The sequence below is a fragment of the Loxodonta africana genome, chromosome X (assembly GCF_030014295.1).
Source record: "Loxodonta africana isolate mLoxAfr1 chromosome X, mLoxAfr1.hap2, whole genome shotgun sequence".
Taxonomy (NCBI): Eukaryota; Metazoa; Chordata; class Mammalia; order Proboscidea; family Elephantidae; genus Loxodonta; species Loxodonta africana.
The window spans coordinates 44,050,106-44,070,807 of record NC_087369.1 but is presented as its reverse complement, the minus strand read 5'-3'; the positions used below and the strand labels follow the sequence as shown (position 1 = coordinate 44,070,807).

The 20,702-nt window shown below is 41.1% G+C and overlaps 1 protein-coding gene across 1 annotated transcript in view; it reads right to left on the bottom strand.

Annotated features, from left to right (window-relative positions):
* Nucleotides 1-894: 894 nt before the first annotated feature.
* Nucleotides 895-20,702, bottom strand: part of TSPAN7 (tetraspanin 7) — a 128,783-nt gene continuing 108,975 nt past the window's right edge. The window contains exons 4-8 of the mRNA XM_064278141.1: nt 18,734-18,829; nt 17,138-17,293; nt 7,978-8,061; nt 2,384-2,459; nt 895-1,916 (exon numbers count right to left, since the gene is read on the bottom strand). Coding sequence (XP_064134211.1) covers nt 2,391-2,459; nt 7,978-8,061; nt 17,138-17,293; nt 18,734-18,829 — 405 coding nt within the window. The 3' untranslated portion in view covers nt 895-1,916; nt 2,384-2,390. The remainder of the gene's footprint in view (nt 1,917-2,383; nt 2,460-7,977; nt 8,062-17,137; nt 17,294-18,733; nt 18,830-20,702) is intronic.

Below are 20,702 nucleotides of genomic sequence, written 5' to 3'. Positions count from 1 at the left end.
GAGCTACATTACGTTTCTACAGAAAAGCTCTCCTTAATTCGCTGGTAACATTGGCCTCTTGAAGAGGGAACATCTGAAGATTTGGGGCAGTGCCCCTTGTAAGCCTTTCAGGGTTTAACTCATGCAGAGTTCAGGTTGGTAAAGGCATGTGGTTAAACTAGTTACAGGTTGTTCTACAGAGAAGAGGTATACTTTAGATCCACTATTTGGGAAAAGATCAATTTATGCATTTACTAGGATTTTTTTCTAAAGGGGTGATGTATTAAAAAATAATAATTAAGAAAGATTGAAGATTAGACTGCACCTATTGCTAGGGTCGCTGTGAGTCGGAATCGACTCCATGGCACTGGGGTTATTGCTAAAATCCTCTTTAAATGAAGTGTAACGAATCCATACTTTAGTACAAATTGCGGCATTGGGATAACTAAATTGTAAAATGTCAACTTTTCTCTTGATTGAAGTTTTTCAATCCAGGGAAGACGGAAAAGAATATTGTAATCAAAAATGAGGAAAGAAAAAAAAATAGATGTTCATTTCCTTTTTTATAAAACCCAGGCTTTAAAAAAAAAAAAAGTTCTGTTGAACGCTTTGTGTTTATTTCATGGATGTTAGGCCAGAGGCCTGAAATAAAATGGAGGCTCTATCTCTGCAGCCAACTATATATTCTGTACTTGATAAAATGATTCAAGTCCCTGAAATGTCCATAATAAAAAAAATCAGACCCCTTAGCATTTACCCTGCCAAATGCTATTTTGGTGGAGTGGAGGTGGGAGCAAGTGTGGAGTGACGTGTCGGTGTGTATGGTGGTCCGCCTCAAGTCCCCTGTGGAACAAGCTGGAAAGAGATATGTTTTTTAAAATGTACATAATAAGTAAAGAACAAAACCAAAACATGGCAGTTTTTAATGGCTCTATTTATTAATACATATATCACAAATGTTCACAATATCAATCAATGCATTCTTGTTGGCATGCTAGACAGAGGCATTATTTTTAAGTTCTTTTTAAAATATTTTGTTTCCCCCTCACACTCAAATTTAACTTGATCTGATAAGGTCCTCAATGTCTGTAATGTCAATGCAAGAAAAAAGAATACAGAAAGAAATAAAATAACACAACAGCAATTAATTGGGAAAAATGAAAGTAATATTATTGCCTTCACAGGAAGCAACAACACAGCTTTGTAACAGGATTATACAGGTTTCAACCGAGAGGCAAAGGGGCACTAAACTATCTATACCTACCCAGGCATGTAACAATAATGAGCAAGGAGGCCACCTAAAGCTCAGACACAAGTTCCTTCATGTATGACACATGTTTTTTTCTCCTCATGGACAATAGCCAATGTATTTCTTTCCATGACCTGGGCAGTCTGAAGAAGGTAGGAAAGAGCCTTAGTAAAGTGAAAACCAAACCAAACGAGATTAAGTCAAAAGAACAGGTATCTATTGTCTGCTTATCTACGTAAAGGTGTGTGGCATTTACTGATCATGGTGAAGGGCAAATAGGAGCCTCCCACACTACATGCAGGGCCCAACGGGGCCAGTGATGGTGTGATAACCGGTCACCTACGATGAGCTGCAGTTCGACCAAGTACAGATAGAGAAGCTGGCACGCACAGAGCCTTGGGGGTAGGGAGCAGAGTCCACTAAGGACTAGCTGCAGGGGGACCTGGCTATACTCTGGCACAATGGGGCTTCACAAAATGGAACACTACACGTGATGTGGGCTGAAAGGTGGAGCAGAGACTGTGTGGGAGTGTTGGTTGCACACAGGGGTGGGGTAGGGTGGGGGGTAGAGGCAGGGGGTGCAGGCGCCGGGGTATCATGTACTGTGCTCTAACATTCTTTGGAAGTCTTTCAAAGATAGCTGCGGTTCTTTTATAAACAGGCCTCTTATTCTGTCGTTCTTGAAAGACTAAGAAAGAAGATAAAACATGTGAGTGACTCACCATTAATAAGGTCTTAGAAAAAGGTAACAAGCTAAAGACAGCATTTACACAATACTTCCTCCCCAGAACCACAGAAATGAGATTCTGGCATGTGGGCAAGTGCCACCACTATCAGTTACTTCAGTGGCCAGGCAGTCCTGCCCATTTGAAGGGTAGTATATACCTTACAGGAGTCCCTGGGTGGTGCATATGGTTAGGCACTGGACTACTAACCGAAAGGTTGGCAGTTCAAACCCAACTAGAAGTGCCTCGGAAGTAAGGCCCAGCAATCTGCTTCCAAAAGGTCATAGCCTTGAAAACCCTATGAAGCAGTTCTACCCTGCATACATGGGTTGCCATGAGTTGGAATCGACACAATGGCAACTAATAACAACAACAAAATACACCTCACAGAAAAAAATCCAGAAATTAAACCCTCCCCACTGCCACTTACCTTCTCCTTACACCATCTCGTACTGATTGGCCGTGATGAACCGGGACAGGCAGCATGCCAGCAACATGCCAATCAACTGTTGCCAAGAAGAAAAATAAAAATGAGAATGTCAACTCATTAAACTACTCTTCTTTGACCCCCAGAAGTAATTTTTAACAACCAAGGTTTCTGTATGTGAATGGAGAAAGAACACTAGAGAAAAAGATCAGGCCTGATTTCTGCTGTGGGAGCTAAGATTTAGGGGGTAGAACTGTTGATGTAGTGCAAACTGGCAGCTCTGGAACTGGCCACGGGACTCCAGCTTTAGCTCACCCCGCCATTGAAAAACAGCTTTGGGCACTTAAGTAGTACTAAAATTAACTCCTATGAGAGTAATTAAAAAAAAATTACTGGATATTAACTAAAAGGCCAAAATTGAATTCAAAGCTGTAAGTACATACATTCCAAAGATTTCTCAACATAGCATGATGCCCCACCCATCCCTAGCTAATAGCAAATTACTTCTTGCCGTGAACCAAGACATTGTCTTTGACCAATTGAGTTTGCCATTTATGTAAAAAAGTCATGGCTTGTTTGAGAGGTAGATATTTTAGGCCTAGATGGGCTCATTGACACGCAGGGCCCACTTCCTAGTTTTTCAGGGGCCCCAGATCAACCAGTACCTCCATTTCCTCAGAAGACTCCAGTGAGAGAAACACTCATCTTATTCATCTACCTACCTTTATCTTACAGGTGAAACACCTGAGGTCATTCTGGGTCCCACCGCTGGTTACGGCAAGACCTGAACTCCATTCTCCTGGCTCTTGGCCCATTAGGTTCCAGTACACTTGGCTATCTTTCTTAATGAAATCCCTGATTCTTACCTTCCCTTTAAAAATTAAAACTGTGCTGTGAACTATGCAAACTATAACCTCTTAACCATACCCAGTGCCATCGGGTCGATTCCGACTCGTAACGACCCTATAGGACAGAGTAGAACTGCCCATAGTTTCCAAGGAGTGCCTGGCGGATTTGAACTGCTGACCCTTTGGTTAGGAGCTGTAGCACTTAACCACTACGCCACCAGGGTTTCCATAACTTCTTACCCAGAAGAAACCCAGTGCCGTCGAGTCGATTCCGACTCATAGCGACCCTATAACCTCTTAAAAAAGAAAAATAATCAGCTTATTGAACTCACCATACCAAGGCTCTGGCCAAAGGAACCATGCCTGTAACCTCTAGAACACTGTGCTAAATAAGAAACAAAAATTTCCCCCAATGGTGCAAAGACTTGGAACCTTCAACTTGTCTCCTTTTTATTAGAACTGTCGTTTTCCAGGACCAAAATGACATAAGAACACACTTAATACAAAATCAGACTTCTGTCAAAAAACAAGTATTATTAGAAGTATACAGTACATTCAGGTATATCACATTATTTAATCCTTACCACATCCCTGTGCAATTCGTGACCCCAATTTTCCAGATAAAGCGAATTTAGGGGAAGTTAAAGACTTTTCTCAAACCACACAAGTAACCCACACTGAGCTCCACTAGCCAAGAATAGTTCCTTGCCCCACCCCATCTCCACCATGGACCTAGACCGCTTTGCTTTCTAGGATAATTCTTCTGTCCCATACCACTCAGGTTTCCTTCCTGCGTTAGAATTGCAACCTTCAGGGTGAGGGTGTTGAATGGGTACCTTTTCATTTGCTTTTCAAGTTTCTAGACTCTCTGTTCTATGTAAAGCTTATCACTTTGTTTTTTTCTCATTGACCTCTGGTGTTTTAAGCACTCAAATAGTCACCATTCTACCTCACGGTGTGCAATGGTCCTATATTTCGTGAAGGAAAATATGCTGTCTCTATGGCAAGTCGCGAGTTGCACAGCCAGGAAATTCTTTAGAACACTATATATTACCCCTTACCTGTTGCCGTCGCGTCGATTTCTACTCATATCAACCCTACAGGACGGAACAGAACTGCCCCATAGGGTTTCCAAGGAACAGCTGGTGGATTCAAAATGTCGACTTTTAGGTTGGCAGCCAAGTGCTTAACCACTGAGCCACCAGGGTGCGATAGAACACCATATATATATATATATATTTTTTTATACATATATATAAATTCTCTGCTTTCAAGGAAACAGAATGTTCTTTGCTTTGCCACATCATTCTTAAATACTGCATATGCTAACTTTCTCACACAAACAATAACTCAAAAAATAGGTTAAAAAAAGCTATTTGCTTTTAAACTTGTATCTTGTATTTCTAAGGCATATCTGCTTTTGTTTACCCTGGGAAAAGACAATTTTTTAAATTATTTTTTAGACATCTAGTAAGAAATTTGTTTTCCTAAAAAATATTCTAAAGTGAAATACATATAAGCTACATGAAAACAGTATTTTATATAAATTGGCTTTTATTTTAGATAATTCTAGTGTAAGAAAAACTAGGATTTGGGATATGGCAGATGTCTTGAATGATTCAGAGTTCCTGATTTCAAAATTGCTATCAAATTCTTATTCATATTTGAGAGGGAACTTTGATCTCTCATTTTCATATGTACCAAGTTAAGGGAAAGGGGAGAACCATCCCACGCTTAGTACAAATTATTACCAGACTATGACTAGTTATATAATTGGGAAGTCTGTTCCACTTAAAATGAAGGTCCCTTAGTCTTCATAAGGACACATCACTTGCCTGCCACGAGACCCAATTAATAAATACAGGAAAATCCAGCTTTATTAAGATTAAACATTCTTTAGGTTAAATAAGGAGCCCTAGTGGTTCAGTGGTTAAGTGCTTGGCTGCTAACTAAAAATTTGGTGGTTTGAACTCCCTAGCCACTCCTCAGGAGAAAAGGCCTGGTGATCTGCTCCAGTAAAGATTACAGTCTTGGAAACCCTATGAGGCAGTTCTACTCTCTCCTGCAGGATCGTTAAGAGTTGGAATCGACTCTATGGCAACAGGTTTAGGTTAAATACATGCAAGAAGCATTTCGAAGAGCAGGGGTGTGCTCTGTGGGATTCCAGACCAGAACTTTGGAAGCACACTGCTGATGTGTGCTAAGGTTGCAGTACTTGAAATATCTTAACAAAGTTCTGCTTTAAAATCAAGAGGGAGACAAGAAGAGGAAAGCTTGTCTCTTATGCTGGAAACCCCTTAGGGAAAGAGACTCCAGAACCACCACGCACTCTTCTGTAGCTCTGGAAATACCTAATCCCACATATCCCAGGGAGTTTAAAATCAAATCATTTAATTGACTACGTAGTACCTTGATAAGAACTAAATTTGCTGCTGAGTTTCTGTTTTGGGGTCCTGTGGGGCCAAAGCCCCTCTTTCACTGCCCCAGAGGGCAACACAACCAACCCCAAAATCCCCAAGTCAGGGATTTCTTCAAGGTAGCACAGAGAGATTACTGCTCATCAGGCCAGATAACCAACTGGGGAACAAGCTACACTGCGCATAAATTATTTCACAGGAATGTGAGAGAAAGAAGTGGGGAGAGGTATTAATCAGAGTCTTCATGACCTGAAGAACGGTCCATTTTACTTGGTTCCCCTCACTAACGAAAATAGGACCCTTTCCTGAAAATCCACAACAACTCCTCCCTCCCTCCTCCTCTGCCCTACTCATAGCCTTATGGGAATATTCTTTGATGATACGAGCTTCCATTCCTGGGATTCCAGGTTCTTTGAGATGGCGTAGTAGTTCAGAGCTTTGACTGCTAACCAAAAGGTCAGCATTTTGAATTCACCAGACGCTCCTTGGAAACCCTATGGGGCAGTTCTACTCTGTCCTCTTGGGTCGCTATGAGTCAAAATCAACTCAATGGCAAATGGTGTTTTTTTCTTGTTTGTTTGTTTTTGGTTGAGGCACTTTTCTTCCCACGTACAGTCATAGCTTCACATCCCTGTAAGGTTCTAGGATAGTTGTTAGGGGAGACTTCAGCAACAGTCCTTCCTCCAGGGGGACACTCCTCCCCAGACACCAAACACAAAGTCAGCCCTTTCTGTGCTAATGACCTGATGCTACACGTGTTAAGTCAACTGGATTTTCAAGGCTGTCAAGTACACCTTGCATACTTGCATCAGTCACAAGATTCACGATCCTCTAAAATATCCCTCCCTCACCATCACATTTATGCTCCTGAAGTGTTATTACTGAAATACTGTAGCAACTGGAATAAAGTTCGCCACAGCAATTGCTTTTGAAGTGTCTCTGGAGACTTGGTTAATTGGCATTGTTTGTGACACCACTCTGGCTTTTCTGTGTGCTAGTGTGTCTATGGTTTAATTCATTTCATGAGCTGCTAAAAATGAAGCATGGGTAAAAGAGAATCTTGAAACTGCAACAAGAAATACCCACACTCATGCTGGCTGAGTCCACCTGCTCTTACAAGATGAAAATTATCACACAGGTTTTTATATCTTTTGGGGAAGAAAAACTTTTCTACTTATCTAAGGCTAAGCCCTTTACTCGCAAAATCAAACTACCAGCCTAATGTTCAATTCCTTGATTGCGTCACAGGTATGGTCATTTTGCGATAATTTATTAAGCAGTAAATATATACTTTATAAACTTTTCTGTATATGCTATATTTCAATGAAAACGTTTAAAAAACAAACGAATACAATGGAAGTGCATATGTGTTACTAAGCAGGAGGGATGGAGGGGCAGAAAAAAATAATTATAGTCTGAGATAGTGAATGTAGAATTCAGACAGGTAAAATCACAGCTGTAAGAACATTACTGAGACAATATTAATTGAGCTTTATTTGAAAAACAATCTGTTGATCTGAAAAAAATTCTGAGTTAAACATAATGTAAAGATTTTATTTGGTTGTTAAATATACATGTCAGTCCTTCCACCCATAACAACATTATAGGAACAATACATCATTTGGCTTGGAGATCAGAGGTCTGTGGGGCAGTATACTACCTGGTGAGGGTGGGCTAAATTTTAGATTTAGCTTAATCTTGTTCCATCCTTGAGTATTTGTGGCTCACTTAGTTTGCATAATTACCTCTCCCATTGTTTTTTTTAAAGGCTGAGTGGAGATAAAGGAGAATAAAATTCAATACATAAAAATTTGGTTTCCTCTTAAGAAAGACAATAGTCAAAGGGCCTTGAGATTAAAATAAGGACTACAAAATGAAGTTTGCTGAATTTAGGCTTTCTTTAAAATTAAGAGATCACACACATAATCCACTGGAACTAAGAGAGCACAAAAAAGGGACAGGTCAACCAGGAAAAAACGTGCCCCACATCCAGATCAGTCATTTGTTGTTTTGAGTTGTTTATGCTCCAATTAAGCCAGTACTTTGTTCAGTTAACCTCCATTTGACCTACAGAAGAAACAAGTTGTTTTTCTAGAGGTAGTCATTAGTTGAACCGCAACTGATATTCCCTTGATGGCAAAACTTCATTTAAGTTGAAAAAGGAAAATCAATAAACAGATGACCTGAGGACTAATGAGCAAAGCGCTCTGACCCCATCTATCAGCCTTTCCCAAGGCACAGGGCAGCAGGCCAGGAGTCTGGAAACCAGGGAAAAGGAGAGCAGGAGACAGGGAAAAGGACAGACCCAGTGACACACAATTACATAAGATACCTGGGAGAATGCAATTCCAAAAGCCACTCCAGCGATGATTCCCATATTAGTCTCCATGAAACTGGTCACCAGATCATAACAACCCTGAAAAGAGAGAGAGATGGTCTCTGAGACATGTTTTACCCAGGCCAGACAGAGCTGTGTTCACGTACAAAGTTCCCATATGTTGTTATTGTTGTTAACTATCGTTAAGTTGGCCCTTGACTCATGGCTACCCTGTGCAGAATGGAACAAAATGCTGCCTGGCCCTGTGCCATTCCCATGATCAGTTGCAGATTGGACCATTATGATCCGTATCATAAGTAGATCCTGAGGCCTTTCATCCTAGTTTCTCTTAGTCTGGAAGCTCTGCTGAGACCAGTTCAGCATCATAGCAACACATGAGCCCCCACTGACAGATGGCTGGTGCCTAAGCACTAGGTACACTGGCTGGGAACCAAACCTGGGTCTCCCACATGGAAGGTGAGAATTCTACCACTGAACCACTAATGTTCCTATTAACCAGTTTTTTTTTATTGAGAAAATTTCAACCTTATTTCAACAATCCCAATTTCAATTGACCTAGGAACTTACTAGCGTTCTTTTTTTTTTTTAATTTTTATTGTGCTGTAAGTGAAAGTTTAATCAAGTCAGTCTTTCATAGAAAAATTCATATACACTTTGCTATAATTACTCCTAGTTGCTCTCCCTCTAATGAGACAGCACACTCTTTCCCTTCAGTCCCTATTTTCATGTCCATTTGGCCAGCTTCTGACCCCCTCTGGCCCCTAATCTCCTTTCCAGACAGGAGCTGCCCACATAGACTAGCATTCTTTTAAAACTTAACAAAAATAATGAAAAATTCCAAACATACCAAAAAGTATAGAGAGTAGTACAACAAACCCCCAGGTGACCCTTCCCCTAACATTACTATTAACATATGGCCAATCTTGTTTCATGGAACATCTTGACTCCCATCTGCCTGCTAGATTCTCTTAAGGCAACCCCAGATGTATCATTTCATGGCAAAGGATTAAATTTAGTAAGAAATCTATAAGATTTATAAGAAAAACACTAGAGAAGTACAAAAGTAGACTTGAACAGATGAAAAGGCATTCCACGTCCTTCAACAGGTAGACTCAGCATCATAAACATAGTTACCGGAATTTTAACAACAAATAACAAAATTTTTGATAAAAGAAGAAAACTCATCTGGTTGGAGGGAGGTACTTGAACTCCCAGAGTTTATGGAGTTCTAAGGTTCTCCCTAAGAAGGCTATTAAGATTTTTTTTTTTTAATAGGAAAAACTTATGTTCTAGAATCATCTTTTCCACAAACTTGCTATGGGATCTAGAGCAAGTCACTTCCCCTTTCCAGAGGTCAGTAAGTTTATTCATAAAACAAAGTGAATTTCCCTTTATCATAATCTGAAATCTCTAAATGTCCATGATTAAAACCAACAATTATCACCAATTTCAGTGGTGATTTAAAACTGATAATAGAGTTAATTGCCCTTCTTAAAAACGAATGCTCTTTGTTGGAGTTCAACACTGTTGCTAAACATGACTTTTTGTTGTTGTTGTTATTCTGGATTGTATTTTATGAACCTAGTTCAGGTAGGAAACACCAAATTTTCTGCATCACTTATAATGCAAAGGTAAAAGCTGAATCTTCCTGTTAAATGCCTGACATTTAGGTTATACAGCAGAGTCACATGTAGGTGTGTCCCCGTCTCCAAGCCAAATCAATCTGGAGGCCTGAACTGACTTATTCAGTCTAGGAAGACTTGGTCTTTTTCAACTTGAATATATAAAGTCTGTAAAAAATTAAGACACTAATTTAATAAACAGGGTAGGGGTGGTTCTTGTTTATCAAGAAAGACACACTAAATTTTAATAACTTCTGAACAAAAAAAAACATACCTCCCATTTTTAAATCCAAAATTTAACATTGTTCATAGCTTGTGAAAATTCTGACAAAATTGCATCTTCAACGTGTGGTATTTTATATGTGCCTAGTCTGTTTGCAGAGAAAAGGATGCATTAACAATGCAGCAAGGCTTTGACACTTTCTTAATGCAATTGACAAACTCTACTCCCTAGTTATCAGATGCAAATTTGAAGGCCAGGGAGGTAGTAGGGAAAGAAATACAGTATTGTTCATGGGGGGAGTTTTGAAATTTGATTCTCTTTTTAGAATAGAAGCTTACTGATTTCACTTTTACCTATTGTTGTTGTTAGGTACCATGGAATCTGTTCCTCCTCATGGTGACCCTATGTACAATGGAACAAAATACTACCCAGTCCTGCGCCATCCTCATAATCGTTATGTTTGAGCCCATTGTTGCAGCCACTGTGTCAATCCATCTTGTTGAGGGTCTTCCTCTTTTTCGCTGACCCTCTACTTGAGCAAGCATGATCTCCTTTTCCAGGGACTGGTCCCTCCTGATAAAGTGTCCAAAGCATGTGAGATGAAGTCTCACCATCCTTGCTTCCAAGGAGCACTCTGGCTATACTTCTTCCAAGACAGACTTATTCGTTCTTCTGGCAGAACATGGTATATTCAATATTCTTCGCCAACACCATAATTCAAAGGCATCAATTCTTCTTCGGTCTTCCTTATTCATCATCCAGCTTTCACACGCATAGGAGGTGATTGAAAACACCATGGTTTGGGTCAGGGGCACCTTAGTCCTCAAAACGACATCTTTGTTTTTAAACACTTCAAAGAGGTCTTTCACAGCAGATTTGCCCAATGCAATGTGTCTTTTGATTTCCGGACTGCTGTTTCCATGGGTGTTGATTGTGGATCCAAGTAAGATGAAATCCTTGACAACGTCAATTTTTTCTCAATTTATCATGATGTTGCTTATTGGTCCAGTTGTGAGGAGTTTTGTTTTCTTTACGTTGAGGTGTAAGCCATACTGAAGGCTGTAATCTTTGATCTTCATCAGTAAGTGCTTCAAAGTCCTCTTTCAGCAAGCAAGGTTGTGTCATCTGCATAACTCAGGTTGTTAATGAGTCTTCCTCCAATCCTGATGCTATGTTCTTCATATAGTCCAGCTTCTCGGATTATTTGCTCAGCATAGAGATTAAATAAGTATGGTGAAAGGATACAATACAACCCTGACTCATGCCTTTCCTGACTTTAAACCACGTGGTATCCCCTTGCTCGGTTCAAATGACTGCCTCTTGGTCTATGTACAGGTTCCGCATGAGCACAATTAAGAATTCTGGAATTTCCATTCTTCGCAATGTTATCCATAATTTGTTATGATCCACACAGTCAAAAGTCTTTCCATAGTCAATAAAACACAGGTAAACATCTTTCTGATATTCTCTGCTTTCAGCCAACAGCAATGATATCCCTTGTTCCAAGTTCTCTTCTGAATCCGGCCTGAATTTCCGGCATTCCCTGTCAATTGTACTGCTGCAATTGCTTTTGAATGATCTTCAGCAAAATTTTATTCACATGTGATATTAATGATATTGTTCAGTAATTTCTGCATTCTGTTGAATCACCTTTCTCTTACTATTGAACTATATATTACACTGGTTTTCAAACGGGAGTAGAAGGGAAAGGAGGTTGGGTCAGGATGGAATCAAAGTGGGGAGAGAGGTGAGTATCCTAACACTTTTCCATGTGGTAGCAGCTAAGATGTCGTTTTGCTGTGCTGACCATCACTGCTGTATCTTTTCCCCACAGTGATGGTGGGGTAGAGGAATGAGGTTCAGACCAACACCTGTGTTAGGTCAACTCAAAATAAGAAAACACAAATCTGGTAATACAAACTAGAAGGTTGAGGTGGGCCATTTTCTCACTCTGCAAAAATAGTTTGACATACATTTTTTTATCAGTTTCAATTCTACACTTAAGCTGGATATATTTTCTTAAGTATGATTTCTACTGCATTTTAGGAGAGTTTAGAGTAACATTTTTTATTTATCTTGCTGTTGTTGAGAATATATACAGCAAAACATACACCAATTCAAGTTTCCACATGTACCATTTAGTGACACTGATTACTTTCTTAAAGTTGTGCAACCATTCTCATCCTCCTTTTCTGAGTTGTTCCTCCCTCAATAACAAATTCACTGCCCCCTAAGGTCCCTATCTTTCAAGTTGCTATTGTCACTTTGGAGCCCTGGTGGCACAGTAATTAAGAGTTCAGCTGCTAACCAAAAGGTCGGCAGTTTGAGTCCACCAGCTGCTCCTTGAAAACCCTATTGTCCTATAGGGCTACTATGAGTGGGAATTGACTCGATGGCAAAGGGTTTGTTTGTTTTAAGTTGTCACTTTGATCCCTTATAAAAATCTAATCTGTTGCAATCGAGTTGATTCTGACTCATAGCGGCCCTGTAGGACAGAGCAGAACTGCCCCATAGGGTTTCCAAGGAGCGGCTGGTAGATACAAACTGTCAACATTTTGATTAGCAGCCTGAGCTCTTACCCACTGTGCCACAGGGCCCCTGATGCCATACAGACAGTTCTTAAAAGAGCATAAAGCTCAGGATACACATTTTCACTAGTAAACCTAAACTATTGTTTGGTTTTAAGAAGACTTCAGGGGATATTTTTGGCTTAAACTTTAAAGATTATCTCAGGGCATTAGCTTCAGGGGTTCATCCATGGCTTCAGAAAGTCTAGAGTCCATACGAATCTGAAGTTCTGTTCTGCATTTCCCCCCTTTTGATCAGGATTCTTCTATAGACTCTTTAGTCAAAATGTTCAGTAATGGCAGCCAGCCACTATCCAGTTCTCCCAGTCTCATGACAAAGGAAGCAGCTGTTCAAGGAGGGAATCAGCCACACATTCCATATCCTCCTTCTATTCCTGACTCTCCTTGCTTTGTTGTCCCAGGTGAATAGAGACCAACTGTTGTGCCTTGGATGGCCACTTGAAAGCTTTTAAGACCCCAGACGCTACACAACCAACTAGGAGGTAGAACAGAAGCACCAGACGTGTTATTAGGCCAATAAACTGGGAAGTCCCATGAAACCATGACCATAACTATTACCTCCAAACCAAGAAACCAAATCTCTCAAGTGCTTGGTTGTACATAAGCAGCCTCGGCAACTACTTTTTTTGTTGTTGTTGTTGTTATTGTAAATATATCTGTCTTAGTTATCTAGTGCTGCTATAACAGAAATACCACGAGTGGATGGCTTTAACGAGAGAAATTTATTCTCTCACAGTCCAGGAGGCTAGAAGTCCGAATTTGGGGTCTCAGCCCCAAGGGAAGGCTTTCTCTGTCAGCTCTGGAGGAAAGCCCTTGTCATCAATCTTCCCCAGTAGAGGAGCTTCTCAGCACAGGGACTCCAGGCCCAAAGGATGCGCTATTTTCCTGGCTCTTCTTTCTTGGTGGTACGAGGTCCCTGTCTCTCTGCTCACTTCTCTCTTTTATATCTCAAAAGAGATTGAGTCGATACAATCTAATCTTGTAGATTGAGTCCCACCTCATTAACATAACTGCCTCTAATCCCACGTCATTAACATCATAGAGGTAGGATTTACAACATATAGGAAAATCCCATCAGATGACAAAATGGTGGACAATCACATAATGCTGGGAATCATGGCCTAGCCAAGTTTACACATATTTGCGGGGGCAGGGGGACGCAATTCAATACATAACGATATCTATGACACAACTTTGGCCAATTCAACTTTTTATAAGTATACAATTTATTGACAGCAATTACAATAATTGGCTACGCAACCCTACCCTTAATATATTCCATCACTTTCAACCCCCTCTTACCTCCCCCACCCCTGGTAACCACTAAAAAACTTCGGTCTCTGTACATTTGCCTTTTCTTATCTTTTTATATAAGTGAGGTCATACAATATTTGTCCTTTTATGATTGGCTTATTTCACTCAGCATGTCTTCAAGATCCATCCATGCTGTAGCATGTATCAAGACTTCATTTCTCCTACTGGCTGGGTAGTATTCCATTGTATGTATGTACCACATTTTGTTTATCCATTCATCTGCTGACGGACATTTAAGTTGTTTCCGCCTTTTGGCTATTGTGAATAGTGTTGAAATGAACATTGGTGTACAAGTCTCTGAGTCTCTGCTTTCAAGTCTTTTGGATATATACCTTGGAGTGGAATTACTGGGTCATATGGTAGTTCTATTTTTAGTTATTTGAGGAACCATCACACTGTTTTCCACAACAGCTGTACCATTTTGCATTCCCACCAGCAATGCATAAGGGTTCCAATCTCCCCACATTCTCACATTTGTTATTTTTATTTATGTTTATCTTATCCATCCTAATGGGAGTGAAATGGTATCTCAATGAAGCATGGATCTTGTTTCATTTTTCTGTATGTGTAAATCCAATTTTCCCAGCACCATTTATTGAAGAGCCTCTCCTTTCCCCCACTGAATGGACTTAGCACCCTTGTTAAAAATCAGTTGACCATAGATGTGTGGGTTTATTTCTGGACTCTCTCGATTCTATTTCATTGGTCTATGTGTCTATTGTTATACCAGTGCCAGGCTGTTTTGATTACTGTAGCTGTATAGTATGTTTTAAAATCAGGAAGTGTGAGTCTTCCTACTTTGCTCTTTCAACACTGCTTCAGGTATTGAGGCCTCTTGCCATTCCATATAAAGTTGAGGATTGGTTTCAGTCACATTATTTTTTGATAAGCCCATTCCAAGAAGAGAAACCAGAAAATGACGTAACTGTCTGGCATTGGTGAGTTTTTGGCAGAATGGTTCTCCCTAAACCTTGCTCTTCAAAGGGTGGTTCTTGGGTGAGCAGCATCAGTATCACTGGGGGATGTGTTAGAAATGCACTCTCAGGCTCTGTCCTAGTTGTTTATTCTCACTAGTTTTTTTCCCCCCAAATAAAATAAATTAATGAATCTTATCTGTAACTGGATAACTTAAAATGAGAAGGTGAACATGATTTTGCCTTTGTTGATGTTTTAAACAATACAAAACTAACGTTGAAATCACTGCTTTCCATCTCCAGATTTTTCTCTATAATTCACCACAAAGACCCAAAAGCCAGTTTTCCTGATAGCAGCATAGGTCTGTAGACTGCAAGAACTGCTCTGACACTACAACGACAGGCCATGTTTGCACTCAACCTTAAATTCTCTACTAAATCTAGATCTTATTTGGCCATGACTTCTTTAATTTCCTAAAACAAAAGCCCGATTGTCTGGAACCATGCAATATACATTTACGGAGACCTGCTGAGCATCTTAGCAAATGTCCAGAAACAGAACAGGTAATTTGCTCACCCTCTCGGCATGTCTAAATCAACACAGTCACCAGTGGAAAACACCTTCGAGTGGCAGATTCTTGATACTAGGAGGAAACAGCTAACCCCAGACAGGTTCTGTGAAGAGGTATCTTGGTACCTGCCAACCAGGATGCCCTGCTCTTACAAAATTTCAAGGAATTCCTATGGAGTAGGGGCTCGGACAATGCTAATAGCCAACTGAACTTGCAGATGCTTCATCATCTTGCTAGCAAAACCAAAATGATAACTGCCCCCAAAACAAAACAATAAATATTCTGTTTAACTGATCACACCTCCCCGCTGCTCTCTCCCAGTTAGCTGTTAAGGTAGGTTTCTCAGGCTGCCAGGTAAGAGCCAAGAGTCATCTTTCTGTGCTATCAGAGTATAGGATTCAAGACATCAAAAGATTTACAGGGATGAGTCCATCTACCGGTAGCTTGAATGTGGCAGTAGGTAAGCCTCCTGGGTGAGGAAGACGATAGTAAGGGGACGAACCTTTATGAACATCTACTGTTACTAGCTCTACCCCATCCTCGTAACCCATCTTTTATACATGAGGTGTCTGAGACTCAGACAGGAGACATAATTTGTCTCAGTGTTCATGTGGACGTTAAATGAGGATGTTTTATGAAACTCAGTTTTCTCAAGGTGGGAGAGGATAAGGGAAGTGAGAGACGTGTTAAGCACCTTTCCCCGGTATTTGAGGTGCCCGGGGAAATGTAACATAGCATTGAGGGGAGGGAAGGCAGAGGGTGAGTTTGGTTTATAGTTTATCAATGAAATGAAAAAAATGCTATCCCATCTTTCTTCCTGGAAATAATTGATTAGGTACACTATGGGATATGCCTTCAAACTTGCTTTCAGGTCCTAATGAAAGATCTTCTCTACAAGAACCTGTGGTATCATTACTAATAAAACACATAGTGTGATGCAATGGAAGGTAAACTTCACCATCATCATGACTTTGTTAGTAAGAAAAGAACATTTGTCCCACGGCTGCATAATCAAAGGTAAGCTCAATAGGTTTTTCCTCATTTTTGTTTTAACAAAACATAGTTTATATCTGGCATTTCTCTAAAAGTTTATGAATGTAGATGGCCTTTCACAACTGTTGTATCGCGTCTTTACTGTGTTCTCTCTAAAGGGGAATGTAGAATTGGTTTTCTTGTTTTCTATCTACTGAAATTTCATCTCCCTCATTTCCACTATCTACTAACTTTAAAATTTCTTTTAACCATCTTTTTCTCCAAGGTTTTTGGGAGTCAGCATGCTGTAGTGGGTTGAACTTGTTGCTGTTTTATGCTGTTGAATCAGTTCTGACCCATGTGACAGAGTAGAACTGCCCCACAGGGTTTTCTAGGCTGTAATCTTTACCAAAGCAGATAGCCAGGTCTTTTCTCCACAGAGCGGCTACTGGGTTCGAATTGCTGGTCTTTTGGTTAATAGTAAGTGCTTATTTCGTTTCCTATAGCAATGAACTCCCTAAAATCAAGGCCACCCTCCTAGCAGAAGCAGATGCTATCAACTTTTTTCTTCTGGCTAAAGACTGGCATCCAGCTGTGAATAATTTCATGTTTAGAACACATACTAAACAGCAGGAAGACACCCAGAAAGAAGAAAACCAACACTCCCTGTCTGACATAAGCAACAGGGTTAACAGGAACCACTTGCTAAACCTTCATAATGCCTGGTAGATTCTTGCTGAGGGAGAGGAATGCAAGCCTAAGCGAAGTCACAGGCTTCCCTTTCAGAAATGGACAGCCTCAAGGGCCTCTCTAGGTGATAAAGGATCACAAAGGAAGACTCTTGACTTCTTCTTGGACCATCATTTCTAATCTGTCTGTCATAATTTCACAGACACGAAAAAGCTCCCCCCAAACATTCACCGCTGATCCCAGCAGGGCCGCCAGGTACCTTCTGGTTAACTTTGGTGGCAGCCACAGTCAGATTGTGTAGATCCTGGGGATTACAGTCAGTTTCGTTCATGCAGCAACTGGGGGGGATGCCATGCTCCGGGAAGTAGGGGCTGGTGCTCCAGTTGGTGTAGTTCTGCACGCCACAGCAGCTCAGCTATCAACAGGGGGAAAAAAAAGAATCAAAGAGTGGCAAAAAGAGTGACAGATCAAAGACACTGTGGTCGCCTCATTCATTGCCCTGAATTTTAAAGAGAGAAACCCAGGCCAAATCCTTAAGGCAACATGCACAGTTTTGGTGAGTAAAGATGAACTGAAGCTCCCTCCACTAACAATTATGCTCATTGTGATGCCCAGTTGAGCTCAGAGAAGGAATTTCATTCTAGATTATATAACATGTGGGCTTACCACCTCCACAAAGCAGTGGTTCTCAGTCTTGGCTGGGTATCAAAAACACGTGTGAGTTAAGTACTGTTAAAGATATAGGTGCATAGATGAACTGTATCAGGATTGTTGGTGGGGCAGGCAAGGCAAGTGTGGTTTTAAAAAACTCCCCACAGGATCTGTATGATAAGTAAACAAATGGTTCAGAAAAAAAGAGATACACATAGAGACAAGGCAGGTGTCAGCAAACTACAGCCTATCTGCTGCCTGTTTTTGTAAATAAAGTTTTATTGGGACACAACCACATCTATTTATGTATTGTCTATGGTTCCTTTCTTGCTACAATGGCAGAGCTGAGTGACTGCAGCAGAGACCAGATGGTCCTCAACACCTAAAATACTTACTATTTGGTCATTTACAGAAAAGGTTTGCTGACCCCTGATATATAGAATATTAAAGCAAATGGGGCAAAAATATAATCAATTGGTCATTCTGGGTAAAAGGTATACAGGAGTTGCTTATACTAACCTTGAAACTCTTTGTATCAGTTTGAAATGTTACCAAAATAAATTACCAACAAAATAAATATACTGCTTCTGAAGTAAAAAAGCAAAGTCAGGAACTCCCAGGCGATCCTGATGGGCAGTCAGGTTTGAGCACCAGCACCTGCCACCATGAGCGCCTCCAGAAAGGAAACATCTATTTCCTTCATATCCTCTGCAAGCACCAGGCAGCTTAGGACATTCACATACCTGACAGATCCTCAGTTCCCTGCTGTGTCCCCTCTCCACCCATACTTACACTACTTAAGCCAGTGAACGCAGGTCACCAGAGCTCTCTACCTAGCCCAAAGACACCACTTCCAGAAAGCCAGGCTTTGGGAGCCAGCCCTAAGCAAGGCTGTCATACACTCAACGCCTAACTCCTTTCTAAGAGTTCAGATCTTAAGGGCAAACTTGCTTTCTGTTGGATGCTCACAGCCCTTGCTGATGAAAAGTACACTGGAGGGTATGGTTCTTCTTGACGCTAATTACCTAGATAACTGGAGCCTGGGCAAGTACTGGATGTCAATCCTTGGAAATGGAACGGGATGAAGAGTTGGAGAATAGGAATCAAAAGCAAATGTCCCTGGCCTAACATTACCAGCAGACAAAAAGCCTAAACCCACACCTCACAGGCCATTCCCACCCCAATCTCCTGCCCTGGAACTTACGCTGCGCTGCACATGATCCACTGCCCGGCTCCGCTCATCATTCCCATTGTAATTCTGCATGGCATCTGTGTAAGTCCTCAGGAAGGTGTCCTTGATCTACAGAAGACAAGGAGGAATGCGGTTCCAGTCCACTGCAGCCCAACTGACTCAGACTCATACCAGTGTGGACCCCAAAATAGCATCTTCTGAATGTGTTGGAATAACTATAGGCCAGGGAGGGAACGCCTCATTTTCTGAGACAAAAGAGCTAAATTCAGCTCAGGAAATTTAAAAAATGGTTCCCTTTACCTCCTTCCCAATGGAAACCTGGCTTGTTGAATGACCCACTGAAGTGCTTAGTTGGTTTCTGAAAGGGCTGTGTTGGTGAGCTGCCAAACCTCAGCCTGAGTTGTCTAGTTATTTCTTTAAATTGATTAACATCTGTCTTTCTTTCTATAACTTCTATTTTTACTAAGAAGAATGATAAAGGACAAACCATTCGGGGGTAGGAAGACCTGATGATCCAACCAGTAACTTACCCCTATTCTACCACTCAGGAGTGAGGTAAAACCAATTTTCACTTGTCCTTACTAAGGCCAAAAAGAAAGGAAAAAAAGGCTAGAGGACAAGGATTTTTCATGATAATAAAGAGCTAACAAAATCCTTTCTCCTCTGAACACTTGACCTTGGGTTAACTTTCAAGCTCTGTTCCCAGGCAACATTGTCAGAGTAAAGCTGACCCCTGGACAGGTCAAATGCTTCTGGACTGGGAGGGCTACAAATGACAGTAACTACCCGGTAGGACACTTAGGGCTAAGTATGTTGACTCTCACAACTAAGCATGTTCCTTGCTGGTATACTAGAAGCCATGCTAATGGACAGTCACAAGAGATACTATTTACGTGAAGCTTCTAAGCCAAGTGGCCATTACACCCACCTGTGTGGTCTCATTTCCTTGCACCTGAGTTGTCTCTTACGTAGACCTGAGTTGTCTGAAGTGTACACAGAATAGGCCCCAGACCACTCTGAGGACTCCTACTAAAGAAACACAAGCCTGCTCCTGCTGCCCTACAGGCAAGCTATGCTTCCTTTACTATATCCTTCTGAGTAAAACAGTGCTAAGTGTAACCTACTGTCTTGACTGTTTAGCTGCACTCAAGACCAGTACAGGTCCTCAAAGAGTGGTCTCACAACACCCACCCACCGCACCCCTAAGTGTTTCAGATGAAAAGAGGTTAGGCAAGTGAGGATTTCCACACCCTAGACCATTAAGAGCAAAACTCCTACGTGGAACACAGTTCCTGGAGCACATAGTAGGAAAGTGAGCAAGGGCTCAGATGGGAGCAAGCCAGGATGCTCCCAGAGTTCATGGTACACTGGAAGCACCTATACGGATGTCCATGCTGTGACTTTAGCAGGTTCTGCCTCACCTGTGGATAGGTATGAAGGCTTTAACTCCACCTGCAGCACCCATATGAAATAGGTTCTGGAAGTCAGTTTTGGTGGCACCTGAGATACTGCCTCCAGTGAAGGGGAAAACCAAGGCAACAGAGAAAGGAGCAGAAAGCACATAAGGCAAACTTGCTAGGAATTTAACTTGTGGCCAAGCACAACACCAAGGCCTGGGACTAGATAGATGATGCCAGACTTTCAAGAGCCACGACAACGCTCTACACCTCAGTGTTTCCCACCTATATCTTGCTATCTTCACCTCTTTTATAACACATGTGTATCCTATTTCTGGCTTTCCTGCTATTTAGGGGGAACAATAATGGATCTACAATACAAGGCAGCACGACGATTCACTTGCCTTGGCTTTGGAGTCTCAGGAATCTTCAGTTATATAAATACATACGTGTGCATTGCTCAAGCAGCTCTTTTAAAAAGGAGTATTTGACCTATGGAGCCCTGGCAGTGCAGTGGTTAAGAGCTCGGCTGGTAACCAAAAGATGAGCAGTTCGAATCCACTAGCCACTCCTTGGAAACCCTA